This window comes from Crotalus tigris, unplaced genomic scaffold (genome assembly GCF_016545835.1).
Source record: "Crotalus tigris isolate CLP2741 ecotype Arizona unplaced genomic scaffold, ASM1654583v1 scf7180000018574.274189, whole genome shotgun sequence".
Taxonomy (NCBI): domain Eukaryota; kingdom Metazoa; phylum Chordata; class Lepidosauria; order Squamata; family Viperidae; genus Crotalus; species Crotalus tigris.
Window position 1 is genome coordinate 69,132 of NW_024097081.1, and position 16,255 is coordinate 85,386.

Consider the following 16,255-nt stretch of genomic DNA (forward strand, 5'->3'; position numbering starts at 1 on the left):
TGGAACCCCTGGGTAAATTGGAGGATGACAGAAATCAAATTCCCGAAGGGGGATCCTATGGACTTAAAACCCCAAGGGAGGCTACCAGAATCAAGAATAGAAAAAGCATCCATAGGAGAGGAAAAGAGACTAACAGAAATACCAGAGGAATACAGAGACCTTGCTGAAGTTTTCAGTGAGGAGAGGGCGAATGAGCCCCCCCCACTGACCCACAGACTGTGCCATTGAATTCAAGCCTGGAGCAAAACTCCCGAAGCCCAGATTATACTCTATGAGCCCAAAGGAGAAGGAGGAAATGGAAAGATTCATAAAAAAAAACCTAAAGAGAGGGTTCATTGAGCCAGCCAAGCCTAAAGTGGCTGCCCCCGTCCTCTTTAGAGAGAAGAAGGATGGTTCTTCACGCTTATGCGTGGATTATAGGGCCCTGAATACAATCAGTGAAAGCAACCTATACCCTCTGCCCCTCATGAAAGACATGCTGTCACACCTCTCGAAAGGGAAATTTTTTTCTAAACTAGACCTAAGGGAAGCTTACTATCGCGTGAGAATTAAGGAAGGGGACGAATGGAAGACCGCATTTAACTGCCCCATGGGGTTCTATCAATTCAAAGTCTTGCCATTTGGATTACAAGGGGGCCCTGCAGTCTTTATGCAATTAATCAATGACATTCTAAGGGAGCACCTGTTTAAGAGGGTCCTTGTTTACTTGGACAACATTCTTATCTTCACCAAAACAAAAGAGGAACATGTCAACCTTGTCAGAGTGGTTTTAAAGAAGCTATGAGCCACCCACCTATATGCCAAACTCTTAAAATGCGAATTCCACCAGGAAAGGATAGACTCCCTAGGTTATCGCATATCCCCCCAGGGCATTGAAATGGACCCAGAGAAGGTCAGAGCAGTATTAGATTGGGCACCACCCCGCATTAGAAAGCAACTACAAAGTTTCCTGGCGTTTGCAAAATTTTACCGCCAATTCATCCCCTCATTTGCCCAGATAGCCTTGCCCCTCACTAACTTACTAAAAATAAAGGGAGCATACTCAGTAAAACCTAGCCAGCCACTAACATGGACAATGGAGTGCCAAGCAGCGTTTGAGAGACTAAAGAGACTTTTTTCTGCCGAGCCAGTACTAAGACACCCAGACATGGACAAGCCCTTTGTAATACAGGCAGATGCAAGTGATGTGGCAGTGGGGGCTGTTCTATTACAAGAAAATGATGATGGAGTATTGCAACCCTGTGCATATACATCCAAGAAACTCACAGAAACAGAACAGCGCTGGCCCCTATGGGAGAAGGAGGCATATGGGATACGTTGGGCATTACTCACGTGGCGACAGTTCCTGGAAGGCAACAAAATCCCCTTCCAGATGTGGACTGATCACAAAAAATTGGAAGCCTTAAAAACGCCCAGGAAACTCAATCCCAAACAAGCCCGCTGGTCTCAGCATTTTCACCAGTTCCAATTTAAGCTCAAACATTTACCAGGGAGAAAGAACTTCCTGGCAGATGGATTGTCTCGCATACCCCAATATAACAGCACACGAGCCACAGATGCTAAAAAGATGATGGCAGAGTCACAACTGGCAGCACCAGTAACCACCAGAACCCAAGCCAAATTCAAATTGAATTCAGCCAAACTTGAATTGAATTCAGAAAAAGTTTGGAAACAGATGAATGGTTCCATAAAAACAAAAATGTGTGCACAATGAGAGATGGGTTGCCTTGGGTAGGGGAAAAGTTATATATACCAACAACCCAAAGAGTCACTTTCATGCAGCTTTGCCATGACACAAAATCAGCAGGTCATTTTGGATTTGTAAAAACTTTACACTTAATTAAACGGCAATTTTGGTGGCCATCCATGAAAAAGGACATAGAAAGTTATGTAGCCAGTTGTCCAAAATGTGCCACTGCAAAGAGGTTGCAAGGGAAATCGCCAGGACTATTACAAACAGTGGCAAGTCTCTCAGCCCCCTGGAGAGAAATAGCCATGGATTTTATAGTGGAATTGCCAGAAAGCAATGGGAATACTGTTGTCTGGACGGTCACAGACTTGTTTTCCAAACAGGTGCACTTTATCCCTCGCCAAAAGATTCCCACCGCAAAAGCCTTAGCAAAACCTTTCATCCAGCACATTTACAGATTGCATGGGGCACCCCAACGCATCATCTCTGACAGGGGGGTGCAATTTATGTCTGCATTTTGGAAGGAATTTTTATCCCTCTTAGGAACCACTCAGGGACTGACATCTAGCCACCACCCACAAGGAAATGGGGCCACTGAAAAAATGAACTCCATACATATTTAAGATGTTTTCTTAGTTTCCAGCAGACCGAGTGGGCGGACTTACTCCCTTTTGCAGAAGTTGCCTACAATAATGCTGTCCACTCCAGCACAGTTCACACTCCTTTTCAAATAGCCACCGGTCCAAGTTTCAATCCCATGCCAGAATTAACCCCAAACGAACCAACGATCCCATCACTGAAAGAATGGGTGGAAAAACTACAAAACACCTGGCCAATAGTTAGAAAAGCACTAGATGAATCTAGGCAGGCATACAAAGCACAAGCCGATAAAAAAAGGGTTGAGCCTGCACCATTCATTATAGGTGAAATGGTGTACCTATCTACAAAATACCTAAAGTCCCTACAACCCTGTAAAAAACTTCGACCAAAATATATAGGGCCTTTTCCAATTAAAAGAATCATAAACCCAGTAACAGTAGAATTAGAATTACCAAAAAATTTCAGGGAAATACACTCAATTTTTCATTGCAGCTTGCTGAAAAGAGAGCATCAGTCAGCTTTACGGCCAAAAATCCCCCCCCAACCACCTCCAACCTTGGTAGAGGGCGAACAACACTTTGAAATAAAGGAAATCCTAGACTCAAGGAGATATCATGGAGCGACTCAGTACCTAGTTGCCTGGAAACACCTCCCTGCCTCACAAAACAAGTGGGTCCATAAACGTCATGTCAGAGCCCCGAAGCTATTAAAGAAGTTTCACACAGAGTATCCTAACAAGCCTGACTAACTTTTATACCTGTTTTTTTCTTTCAGGTGGATCTCTCTTATTTTTGAGGGGGCCGGATGTCAGAATCCAATTATATTTCATCTCTAGTTACCAATTATAGAAAACCCCATTTCTGCCTTCTCTGGATTCTGTCATACAAGGAAGGGAAGGAGGTGAACAAAGGGGCTTTATGGTCCTCACTTCCTTCGGTACAACTTCAAAGGGATTGAATGTGGATAGAACCAAAAAGGCCTAATCATAACAAAAGGGGGCTATTACCTTTCATGTAGTTTTCTCTGAAGTCTCCATCCAGCCGGCAGTAAGGAAAAGGGGTGGGAAATGTAATGCTTGAGACTGTTGCTGGAAGTAGGGGGGGGATTGGGTGGGGCTACTGGGAAACCCCTTAAAACCTTGAATGTGAGGCTTCCGGTACGGGGCGGCGGTGATGGCGGCTATTTTGTAGCCGCCCAGCTGGGAAGGTGTCAGAGCCGCAGAGCACAGCACGCATCAGCTGGCCCGCGGCTCGGAATCCCCTTCCCGGGCAAAGGGAAGGGGTAGAGAAGGCAGGAGTAGAGGTAGAACCCCTGAACCCCCTCTGGATTTTTTCCTAGAGGGGGTGGAAGGAGTGTTCCCTCGGAGCTCCTGCTGATGTCCGCCTCCCAGCTGTTTTTGCTTCTTCGGAAGCAAAAGAAACTGCCGCTTCTATCTCCGCGGTTACAGAGTTTCGGTGAGTAACTTTAGAAGCGGACAGAGCGGTTTAAAGGATTTTCTTTTATATAGTTTAGTGCTTTATTTTCTTTTTCTAGTTAGTTTTGGTTATCTCTCCTTTGTTCTTTTTTGCTGGCACGGAGAGAGAAAATAAGATGGCGTTTTGAAAGTGTTCAGCTTTTTTTTTTGTCTCTTTGTTCTTATTTTTCTTGGAAAGTATCGGATTTAAATGATTGCTTTTGATTTTTTTGTTCTTGGCTTTGGATTTCTCTCTTGATTTCTTCTTTTTTTTCTTTTTTGGAACTTGGAACTCTAAGGATTACAGCATTTTTGTTCTTTTTAACTTCTATTTCTCCCCTCCCTTTTTGGGGGGGAGAAGGGAAGAGAGAACTGCGTTTTAAAAAAATGGCTTCAAAGAGACAACTGCCTTCTATACTATAGATTACTTATTCAGACAAGAAAAGAATGTTCAAAAGTTAAAGGAGTGTTTAAAGGATTATTTTGCTTTAAATATGTATAAGGGGACTTCAATGTCAATGGTATGGGATGCAGGTAAAGCATTCATGTGTGGGATCCTGATAAAAATGAATAACTTTCATAGGCAAAAGCAGACTCAGAAACGTAAAGAATTGGAAGATGAAATTAAATTAAAAGAAAAGTCTTTGATTTTAAATCCTTCAGATGAAAGGATCAAAGAATCTATAAAGTTGTTAAGAACACAATTTAATATGTTGATGGCGGATCAATCCGCAACTAATTTATTGTTTATGAAACAAAATACATTTTGTAATGCTAATAAACCAGGGAGATGGTTGGCCTATCAATTAAGAAAGAAACAGAGACAGAGAATAATAAACAAAATAAACTATAAGGGCAAATTAGTGTTTCAGAAGGAATTGATTAAGAAATCTTTTTTAGATTACTATCAGAAATTATATAAATCTACGAATGTGCAAATCTTAGATATAAATAAATATTTAAGCGAGGCCAGCCTTCCCAAACTGACAGAGGACCAGAAACAGGAAATTAATGGTTTAATTACTAATGAGGAAATTGCAACAGCAATTAAACAATTGAAACCAGGGAAAGCACCGGGTACGGATGGGTTGACATCTGTTTATTATAAAGCTTTAATGGAAGAGATGATCCAACCATTAGGTGATCTTTTTAATGACATTTTACAGGGTTCAGAGATTCCTCCCTCATGGCGTAGTGCTTTTATATCTTTGATTCCAAAAGAAGATCAAGATCTTACTTTACCAAAGAATTATAGACCTATATCTCTTTTAAATGTTGATTATAAGATATTTGCAAAAATTTTAGTAAATAGGCTTATGAGGGTTGTGCATCATCTTGTGCATAAAGACCAATCTGGGTTTATAACTGGTAGGTATATGAAAAATAATGCTAGACAAATCATTAATTTATTAGAATATCTAGACAAGAATAACCAAGTTTCTGCAGGGCTGATATTTTTAGATGCTGAAAAAGCCTTTGATCAATTGAATTGGCATTTTATGTTAAGAGTAATTGAAGAGATGAATTTTGGTGAAAAGATATTACAAGCTCTTATGGTAATATACCAAAAACAAACAGCACAACTTATTGTTAATGGAGGTTTGTCAGAGGTTTTTACAATAGAGAAAGGTACTAGACAGGGATGTCCATTATCACCATTGTTGTTTGTTTTAACACTGGAAATATTGTTGATTAAAATTCGAGAGTCGCAGGAAATAAAAGGAATAGAAGTTAACAAAAAAGAATATAAGTTAAGAGCTTTTGCAGATGACTTGGTGGTTACTTTGTTGCAACCTACTTATTCTGTAGTAAAGTTATTGCAGTTGATTTATCATTATGGCTCGGTTTCGGGTTTTAAGATTAATGTTAATAAGACCAAAATCCTACCTAAAAATATGACTACTCGGGAGAAGCAGACTTTGGCTAACCTGACGGGTTTTGAAATTGTCAACAAGGTAAAATATTTGGGGGTGATGTTATCTGTTTCTAATGCAAAATTGTTTAAAAATAATTATGAAAGGTTGTGGGTTAGTGTACAGAAAGACTTGAGGAATTGGGAGAAGTTGCAATTATCTCTCATGGGAAGAATTGCAGTGATAAAAATGAATATTCTACCCAAGTTTCTTTTTTTGTTTCAAATGTTACCGATTTTGAAGAACGAGATTAACTTAAGTGAATGGCAGAAAAGAATCAATAAATTCATTTGGGCAGGGAAAAAGCCAAGGGTTAAGTTTAAAATCATGCAAGACTTCCGTGAGAGAGGTGGACTCAAGGTACCGAATTTGAAATTATACTATGATGCGGTGGTTTTAACATCAATCAGTGATTGGGTAAATTTAACAAACCTTGAGATACTCCATTTGGAGGGATGGGACCTACTTTTTGGTTGGCATGCCTATTTAATATTTAATAAAAAAGTGGATCGGGCTTTTAAATCTCATATTATAAGAATTTCTTTACTTAGGGTTTGGAGAAAATATTATAAAAGTGATTTTAAAGTACCACTATGGGATATACCTTGGCATGCGATAGAAGGAATAAAAAGAGGTGTTAAAATGGACATGGTGTCTTATACACAGTTACTTAGATGGGATGGACAAAATTGGCAGTTAAAATTACTGGAAGAGTTAGTACATGAAAATATTACTTATTCTTGGTTTCAATATAGGCAATTAGTAGACAGATGGAAGATGGATCGTAAGGTGGGTTTTCTCAGAGAAGATGAAAATCTTATTAAGCAAGTGAAGGACCAAAGACTAACTCATATTAAGAGAATTTATGGGGTTCTAGTGGAATTGGATTCAGAAACAGAATTAATTAAAGATTGTATGATCAGATGGGCGCAAAATTTTTGTGAACCAGTCCTACTGGATACCTGGGAAACCATTTGGGTGAGAAATGTTAAATTTACACAAGCACAGAATTTAAGGGAGAATTTTTATAAAATGTTTTATAGATGGCACCTTGACCCACAAAAAATGTCTTTTATGTACCCTGACCTACAGCCTAAATGTTGGAGATGTGGTTGTTTGGATGCCACCTACTATCACATCTGGTGGTCGTGTAGAAATATAAAAGCCTTTTGGATTAAGATATGGTGGAATATTCAGAGAATTTTTAGAAGGAGGGTAAAATTTACTCCACAATTATTTTTGTTAGGTATAGTTACTGATTGTGACACAAAGGAGGTTATATTGATGTTAAACTTGATTACAGCCGCAAGGCTGTTAGTAGGACAATATTGGAAGAAGGAATCTTTGCCTACTTTGCAGGAATGGTTTCTTAAAGTGTCTTATTTGGCGGAAATGGCAAAGATTTCGGCTTTTTTAAAAGAACAATCGCAAGAGAAATTTTTTGCTGTTTTGGATAAATGGATAAAGTTTATACAATTTAAATTGGATATAAAAAAATATTATTTAGCTTTTTTATAACTTTTATTTTTATATACATACATATATCTTAGTTATACTCTCTTTTTTCATATAACTTTTTTATTTTTTTTTAATTAAGCCTATATTCTGCTCTGGGAAGCTCCGGGGGGGGGGAAGGAGTGGGTGTTCTGGGGGGGGGTAGGGGAAGGGTTGTTTTGTTTTGTTTTGTTTTGTTTAGTTTCTTGTCTATGTTGTTGTTGTATTGTTATTCTTTTGTTTTTTTGTTAAAATTTATAAAAAATTTCAATAAAAAAAAAAAACCTTGAATGTGAGAGCTTGGACCCTGAGTCCTGTCTAGAACGCCTGCAACCATTTTCTCTTAATAAAGGATTCCTGTTGGAGGAATTATTCCAAGAGTTCTGTCTTCTTAAGATGCAAAGTGGGGTGGGTCCTTACAGGAACAAAACATTGTCTGCTCCAGAGTTTAAATTCTAGGCTTTTTCTTCTTGCCTTTTTTGAATCAATGGAAATTTGGTTATTCTCATCACTGCTTTGAGTCTGTAAAAAACACCTGCTCAATGTTGATGTAATAGTTCTGTGGTGGAATGTAATCTAGACAGTGGGATTCAGCCGGTTCGCACCACTTTGGAAGAACCAATAGCTATTTTTTTGTTGCCCAGGCCCAGAATGGACTTCCGGAAGCGGCATCCACATAGAGAACCGATTGTTCACATATCTGAATCCCACCACTGAATCTAGAGTTGCAGGAGTGAAGGACTTTTTCCCAGAAAGCAAAGAGAGAGTGGAGCTTGGAACCTCTGGTGTCTAGCAAGAGAGCAAAGGAGTTTCCTCCACCAGCAGTTCCCAAAACATATCTAGTAGTTTTCAATCAGTGTGTGCTACCTGCTAACATATGCTAAAGAAACATGTATACTAACTTCACCATCGATACAAAAGCTACGAGTGGTGCAAAGAGCCATGGAAATATGAGCCGAGGTGGCGCAGCAGTTAGAGTGCAGTACTGCAGGCCACTTTAGCTGACTGTGTTCAGCAGGTCAGCGGTTCAAATCTCACCGGCTCAAGGTTGACTCAGCCTTCCAGCCTTCCGGGGTAGGTAAAATGAGGACCCAGATTGTTGGGGGCAATGTAAATATATATATATACATTGCTTACTGGTGTACACCGCTTAGAGAGTGCTTGCACTTAAAGCGGTATATAAGTCTCATAAATAAATAAATAAATAAATAAATAAATAAATAAATAAATAAACATTACAAGACAAGATAGAAAGACGTGGCCATGGATTAGGGAGCAAACAAAAGTATATGATATCATCAAGAGAGTAAAAGAACTGAAATGGAAATGGGCTGGTCACATAGCAAGAAGAACTGATGGCAGATGGCCAAGGCAGTCATAGAATGGATCCAGTGGTGTGATTCAGCCAGTTCGCCACTTCAGCAGAACCGGTAGCTAATTTTTTGTTGCCCAGGCCCAGAACGGATTTCTGGAAGCAGAATCCACATAGAGAACCAGTTGTTCACATATTTGAATCCCACCACTGAATGGATCCCACTTGATAAAAAGCATCCACAAAACAAACATAAAACAAGATTGATCAATGACATCAGCATGTATTGCAGGCCCAATTGGCAAAAGAAAGCTCAGGGCCATAATAGTTGGAAACATGCGGAAGAGACTTTCATCCTGGAGTGGAGAGACAGTAGCTAAAATGATGATGATGAAGATGATACTAAGGATGTTGATGATCTAGTAGTTATGCAGACAGTTGCTTTAGTCTGGCAAGAGGTCTGTCTATAGGAGAACAACAATAAAGAACTACTTACAAGTAATTACATGTGTCTCCTCAACTGTATATTCAACATTCTTCTCTGTCTTCTTCCTTATCCAGCAGCAAGCAGCCCCAGAATCTATGCTGCCACTTAAGAACTTCTTGGCATGCCAGGGCTCTGGGTGTTCTGTTCCAGCCTACGCAAGTACTTGCTCAACTGCTTTACTCATAAGAAAAAAACCCTCTTAATGGAACCAGGCAGGACCCACAAAAAAAACAACCCCCTTTTTATTTTTACACACAATCACAAAAACATGAAGCCACAGCGTGACTTTGGCAACCAGCACCTCCCACACCTCCCCCCTTTATAGTCCAGCTGGGGCGTGGCTTCTTAATGACTTTTCTTTTGCCTCTGGAGCCGCCCCACTGCCTTCCTCTGCCTTGCTCACCTCTCTTCTCTTCCAATGTCACTCCAGGGCCCTCCTCCTCATCTGAATCCTCAGACTCGGCTGCCAGATCCACTGGCTGGTGAGGAATCACAACACTGGGTCTACAAAAAGCCCCTGAGCTTCAGTGCCATAGCAGCCCAGACTGCAGTCTGGACCATAGCCCAGACCAGACAAGCACTAAAGCACAAAGTTTTCAGCCTAGCTACATTTGTTGCCCTGCATTCTGAGGGTCCTGCTGCCCTGCCCTGTGCAACCGCAATTTGACTATCACCATGCTCCCATATAGTTGATGTGGGTGTCTGGCCTGGCTTGACAGAACAGAGAGTATTTTACTCATTAACCAATAAATGCACATTTAATTAAAAAAAGAACCACGCAAAGCTATCCTCTAACAACAAGAACTATTGGCAACTATTTATAGGTGAAGCTGATACATAATGTAGCAAAATATTGCTGTCTTTAGAAAAATAAATTTATTTTGATTGCTTATCAGTTAAGACAAAATTGTCAGAGTGCACCAGAAATTTAAATAAAGGAAGAGCACACAACTGTGGCAAATGTCCATGTGGAACAAAACAGTACAACATGGAGCTGTGGTTTCACTTGTACCCATATCATAGGGGTATATTGGGTTTCATATAAGGTTTTCCTAATATTTTTCTTCCAGGACAGTTGTAGGGAGACCATTAAAGATATGGTTCTCCTAATTTGGGAAATGTGATATGATATAAATATGAAACTGGCTTGGATACTAAAATTTGGTTATTTGTAATTATATTATGAGAGAAAACAGCAATTTTTGTTTGCCCATCTGTATTCAAGATTCTTTATCGTAGTATTGATATAGTCTGACATGACTCTAAGGTTAAGATGGCATCACTGGATGAACCACAGAAACTCAGTTTCTTTTGGATCACTATTTTCCAGAAAGACTTGTATTCATCTGCCAATATTAGATGGATAGTTGATCTGGTCCTTCACAAGGCAGATGCTAACCAAGGGTGAGCTCCGGGGAAAAAAGCCTCAGGTGGTCAACAACTGAATGGCAAGGGCCCAGGCCAAGCATGGATGGCAGGAACCTTGGGTGGCAGGAAACCAAAAGGGCAGAAATGAGGGGGTTAGGTGCATGTCATAATTGCAGGGCAAAACCAGATAGGAAATACAATAAGATGAGCTAATTCTACTTTATTGTAAAGCTACATTGATAAGACTTTTTGCAAGACAGAAAGTACATCCCTCCCTTCTCCTTTACAGGTCCAGAAACTAGAGAGGGTCTTTTCTGAGCCTCTTGCTCTGTCCACTATCATGGACTACATTGTCTCTTATCTGACCATTCCCTTGGCAGCATCTCTTTATCCAGTCTCCCAAGGTCTTTCCCACATACCATTATAGTGTGTGGAGAGTTGAAGTGCCCCTTAGGTTGTGAGTGTAGGCAAGCTGCCAAGTGCTCATGTTTTGAACACATGACCGCAGGGATGCTGTAATGGCTGTTAAAGTCTGGGACTGGGTGTAAGTACATTCATTCAGGACTAACTTTAAACAGTTGCTGAACAAATGGTCATAACTCAAGGACCTGTTGGTGTCCACAAACTATGTTTTGTAAAGTCCAGAAACAGCTAAAAGGACATCATTGCCATAGTGCAGCACGTATACCAGGCATGTATGTGAACATTTCCCACAGACACTCATAAAAATAATAGGAGTAAAAGGCACTGATTGAGACTGAAGAAGTGAACTATAAGCAATTTTTACAAACATTTCACAGAATCACCTCCAGCTTTAGCTTTCAAAAGTACAATTTATTCTGTGTACAGTATGAATTTATGATTTGCAAATATATCTCTTATAAGAGGTACATCTATTTAGTAGTCTGTGGCAAGAATGCCCCCATCCAAGCAAATTTATTTGGCCATCAGCAGCTCAACCAAATTGCAATCAAGCTATGGCAAACAAAATTATTATTTCATTTATAAGACAAATGAGAAATCAACATCAGTTCTTTTTCTTTCAGTTTCTGGGATATAGCAACAACTATTATTTTTCTGTTATGTTGTTTGAGTCTTAATGTGTACCATATCTTTCTTAATTCCACTACTACTGCTAATTTTATTAAACGCAGCTGTTCAGACTATTAATAGCTAATGAGTTGGGTGCTTTTAAAATTGTTTAATACAAATAATACTTGCTTTCAATCTTATGGGAAGATTCTTAAATGTATGTTTTCACATTTGAGCTCAATTTCTAAATGAGTTTCCTTGTATCCTACAATCAAAAATATAATATCAGTCAGATATACTCCCAAATATTTATCTAACTGCTTCAAATGGAAAATTGTATAAGAACAATTACGAACCACTATGGGCAAAAGTCCAAAAGGATTTAAGAGATTGGAAAAAATTGCAATTGTCATTGTTGGGGAGAATTTCAGCTGTAAAAATGAATGTTCTACCAAAGTTTCTTTTTTTGTTTCAGATGATACCTATTCTTAAAAAAGAGGCAAATTTGGAGGAATGGCAAAAGGGTATCAATAATTTTATATGGGCCGGGAAGAAACCAAGGGTTAAATTTAAGATATTACAGGATGCTCGAGAAAGAGGGGGACTTAAGGCACCTAATTTGAAATTATATTATGATGCAGCCGCCCTAACTTGGTTAAGTGATTGGCTTAATTTAACAAATATGGATATTCTTTTTTTGGAAGGTTGGGATTTAATATATGGTTGGCATGCATATTTAATTTTTAATAAGAAAGTTGATCGGACTTTTAAATCACATATTTTGAGGAATGCCTTACTTCTTGTTTGGAAGAAGTATTATTATACATTAAATTATAAAATACCTATCTGGGGGATTCCCAGACATGCAATTGAGGGAACTTCTAAGGGGACAAATTTTGACAAAATCTCGTATAAAGAATTGTTAATTTGCTCTGGTTCGAATTGGCATTTGAAATCCTTAGATGTATTAAGGCAGCAAAATATTCTACAGTCATGGTTTCAATATTTACAAATAATGGATAGATGGACTGTAGATAAGAAAGAGGGGATAACACTAGAAGATAGACAATTGGTTATTCAGATTAAAAACCAAAGTCCGGCTCATATAAAAAGAATATACAATGTTTTATTAGAGTTAGATTCGGAAACAGAATTGGTTAAAGACTGTATGATTAAATGGGCTCAGAATATACAGGAGCCGATCTCATTGGATTTATGGGAGACAATTTGGATAAGAAATGTTAAATTTACACAAGCTCAAAATTTGAGAGAAAATTTTTATAAAATGTTTTATAGATGGCACTTAGATCCTAAAAAATTATCTTGTATGTATTCCAATATACAGCCCAAATGTTGGAGATGTGGCAACAATGATGCGACATACTTTCATATTTGGTGGAATTGTAAAAAAGTAAAGGCTTTTTGGATTATGATTTGGTGGAACATTCAAAAGATTTTTAGAAAAAAGATAAAGTTTACTCCTCAACTATTTTTACTTGGTATTTTTGTTGACTTAAATGAAAAAGAAACTACTTTGATGCTGAATTTAATAACTGCAGCAAGGTTATTAGTAGGTTTATATTGGAAGAAAGATTCTTTGCCTACTTTAGAAGAATGGATATTTAAAGTATCTAGTTTTGCAAAAAATGGCGAAAATTTCTGCTTATTTAAAGGATCATACACAAGAAAGATATATTACTGTATGGGGAAGGTGGATAGATTATATTCAGAAAAAGTATGGAATTAAAAAGTTTCATTTATTTTATGAATGAATATTAAATATTATAGAGAATTGTTTTATAGGTTATGGAGTTAAAGGTTAATTATGATATTTTTTTTTCTTCTTCTTCTTCTTTTTTCTTTTTTTCTTTTTTCTTAATTATTATATATATATACATATTTATTAACCTTGTATTCTGCTCTGGGAAGTGAAGGGAGGGGGGTTGGGGGTGGGAGGGAGGGTAAGGGGGGGGTTTCTCTACTTTAAAATTTTATTGTATTTTTATAAATGATTGTATGTTTTAAAAAAATAAAAAATTTTCAATAAAAAAAATATATATATAATATCAGTCAACCTTGTATTTTAGAGAACTTCTTTATTTGCAATACAATGGAGTCAAGATCCAGAGCTCTAAAATTTCTTTTAGGCTACCTAATGAAATGATAATTACCTAAGAATAAATTGCTTGAATAGACAGTAGAGGCATTTCTCTTCTTTCCTTAGTAAAATTGATCTTGCCTTGTAATTGATAGATTTACTTCTTATATCATGAACCTATGACATCAAGAATATTATAGCTACACAGAACTCACAATATCTTGTACTACTTGCATTTATAATCATAGGAAATCAAATAATTCTTTCAAAAATTATATTACAGCCTGTTCATAGAAATTAGACACAAATAAATAGCAAAATCTTACATTTGGAAACCATTGTTCATTCGTAAAGCAACCGTTGATGAGGATCTTTCAAAGCTGCATCACATTTATATCATTTATAATCAGGTTACTTTTTTTTATCTTAGACAAAAGTGGGCAAATAGTGCCCTGGAACCACATATATTCTCAACTGTCTCCTTTTCTACTAGAGCCTCTTTCAGTCATAAGTGGTGGAAACTGAATTCATCGTTTTCATTATTTTGAGATGAGAAGCAGATTAAGCATAGTATAAGTCTTCATATGTATCCTATTATAATGCATACATGAGCAACACTGTTGGAAAGATGTCAATCTGTCCAGCAAACAGTATCACTTCTAATAGAAGCAACAACCTCAGCAGATATCAGGCCCAATCCCCAGAAATGACAGTGAGATCCATTCAAGTCCAGATCTTTATTTGCTTGCATCTAATAGACAGAATTTTACCAGACTAAAGTTATAATTTTCTAACCCAATAAATACAGTATATCCAGGGACATTCCAGAGTGTGGCTACCTTGAACCTTTTCTTCCTACTACTACCCAGTCCTGGACATGCAGTCTCTTGCCATAGGCCCCTCTCTGGAGTGAGTTGCCTCTTTCCTGGAAGCTGAGGTGCTACTACCAACATTCTCCTCTACCTCTCTTTCAACTACACATTCCATTATAGCAATGTTATTTCCATGGTCTTTCCACCACTCTTAATATGTACTCTGTCTTTCTTATCTCTACTATTACTGCTAATATTATTAAATGCAACCACTCAGAATATTGAGAGCTATTGAGTTGGGTGCTCTTAAAAAATTAAGGAACTAAGAGTCCATTCAGAGATATTATAGGGCCAGAGCAGAACTTTCAACAACTGCCCTAAAAAGTTTTATGATTGATCATAAATTTTTCTCCCAGTATCTACTAGAACAGTTGCTAACTTTCTCAAGAACTTAGTTGTCCCTTTAACATTTACATTAAAGTGATAATAGCATTTGGATAACAGTATCCAAATGGGGATTTGAGTGGACCTTTGATAGAATATAAACAGGCCTTTAAAGTATGCTAATACACTGCAAACCACAGATTCTTCAGCCCTTATTTTAATGCTTTGAAATCCAACCATTAAGGCAGATATGGCCACAACTCCCTTAAATATTTATTATTAGCTTACTAAATTGAAACCATTGGCTTATTTGCTTTTCATATAAAACCTCAAGTGTTAAAACTAAAAAAAAAAAACATTCAGAGTTTGCATCAATATAGTTACCCAATTCTTAGTATATTTATTAATTAATCACACCAAGTAAAAGACAGTTTTCTTATTTGTGCATGGAATGAATTCAGACACTGTCATTTGTAATGGAAATTTAAGGCCTAGCCCATTGTATGAATCAAGTCATTTATGCCATTTGATAAAAATTATACTATTATTTTGACTATGACCAAGGAAATATAAAAATCTGCTTGATAGGATACTTGGTTCTTAACTTACATCCATCACTTGAGACACCTACTATGGCTACAATTTAATATATTTAGAAGAGTTCAATGGAATTTCTTTCACAGTAAAAAGTACGCTTACGACAGAAATGTGCATTTCCTATTTTCATTACTCATAAATAAATAAAAATTAAAATTAAAAAAAGAAAAAGGAAAAGGAAAAAAATCTTGAAACTAGAAGTTTAATGTAAAAGAAGAATCGAATTGATGAGTGATGGAGAAAACAACTTACATCTCTGTCCAGAATTCGTCCAGTGCTGTTAAGATAAAGTCTCTGGTTGATGGGATCTAAAATGACCCAGTAATCTGTGTTATCTTTTAACGTGAGTTCAATAGTGGGATCAGATCCTCCTGCTGTTCCTTTGATCAACATGCTGTCTACCAAGATTGTGCCTGAAACAGAAAGGTACGTCTGTAAGTGAAATACAATTTTGAGAAGGTACAAAATCAAATGTATAATTGCCATGTGCTACACTGACCTGTGATGAGTTTATTTGCTTAAAATACAGTCAGCTACCATTAATAACCTAACATAAATACATAAACAGAAGCAGCCACATCAAAGATATATAAGAGAACTGCAGCAACAACAAACTGCTACCTTCCCTAGGTTATGATTTCATTTAGATTTGTACATGCTTATTCTTTCTAATTATTTGATGCACAAAATATTATAAACTTGAAATGAACAGTTCTTATTAAATTTAGCACAAAGAAATATTCTTTTCAGCTGAAGTTCATAATTTCAATTAAAAGAAACAACATTACTGCAACTTTGTTTTAGTTTTATTGTTTTAGAGTAATCCTTGTAGGTTGATTTCCCAGGCTAAAAAACTGATTGACTCACAGTCAGCCTGTTGTGTATTAACCCAATTTCATAGGGCTATCATAAAACGGTTAACTAAATATGTTCAATTCAAATCCTTAAGTGACTGTATATATATATATTGCAAGCCTGTGTTTTAGGCGGGAATGTATGCTTTAAACTCATTGGC

At 37.4% G+C, this 16,255-nt stretch overlaps 1 protein-coding gene across 1 annotated transcript in view; it reads right to left on the reverse strand.

Moving 5' to 3' along the window:
• Nucleotides 1–16,255, reverse strand: part of LOC120313111 (protocadherin-15-like) — a gene marked incomplete at its 3' end in the record, with an annotated part of 204,033 nt that overhangs the window by 34,262 nt on the left and 153,516 nt on the right. The window contains exon 6 of the mRNA XM_039354646.1: nt 15,493–15,653. Coding sequence (XP_039210580.1) covers nt 15,493–15,653 — 161 coding nt within the window. The remainder of the gene's footprint in view (nt 1–15,492; nt 15,654–16,255) is intronic.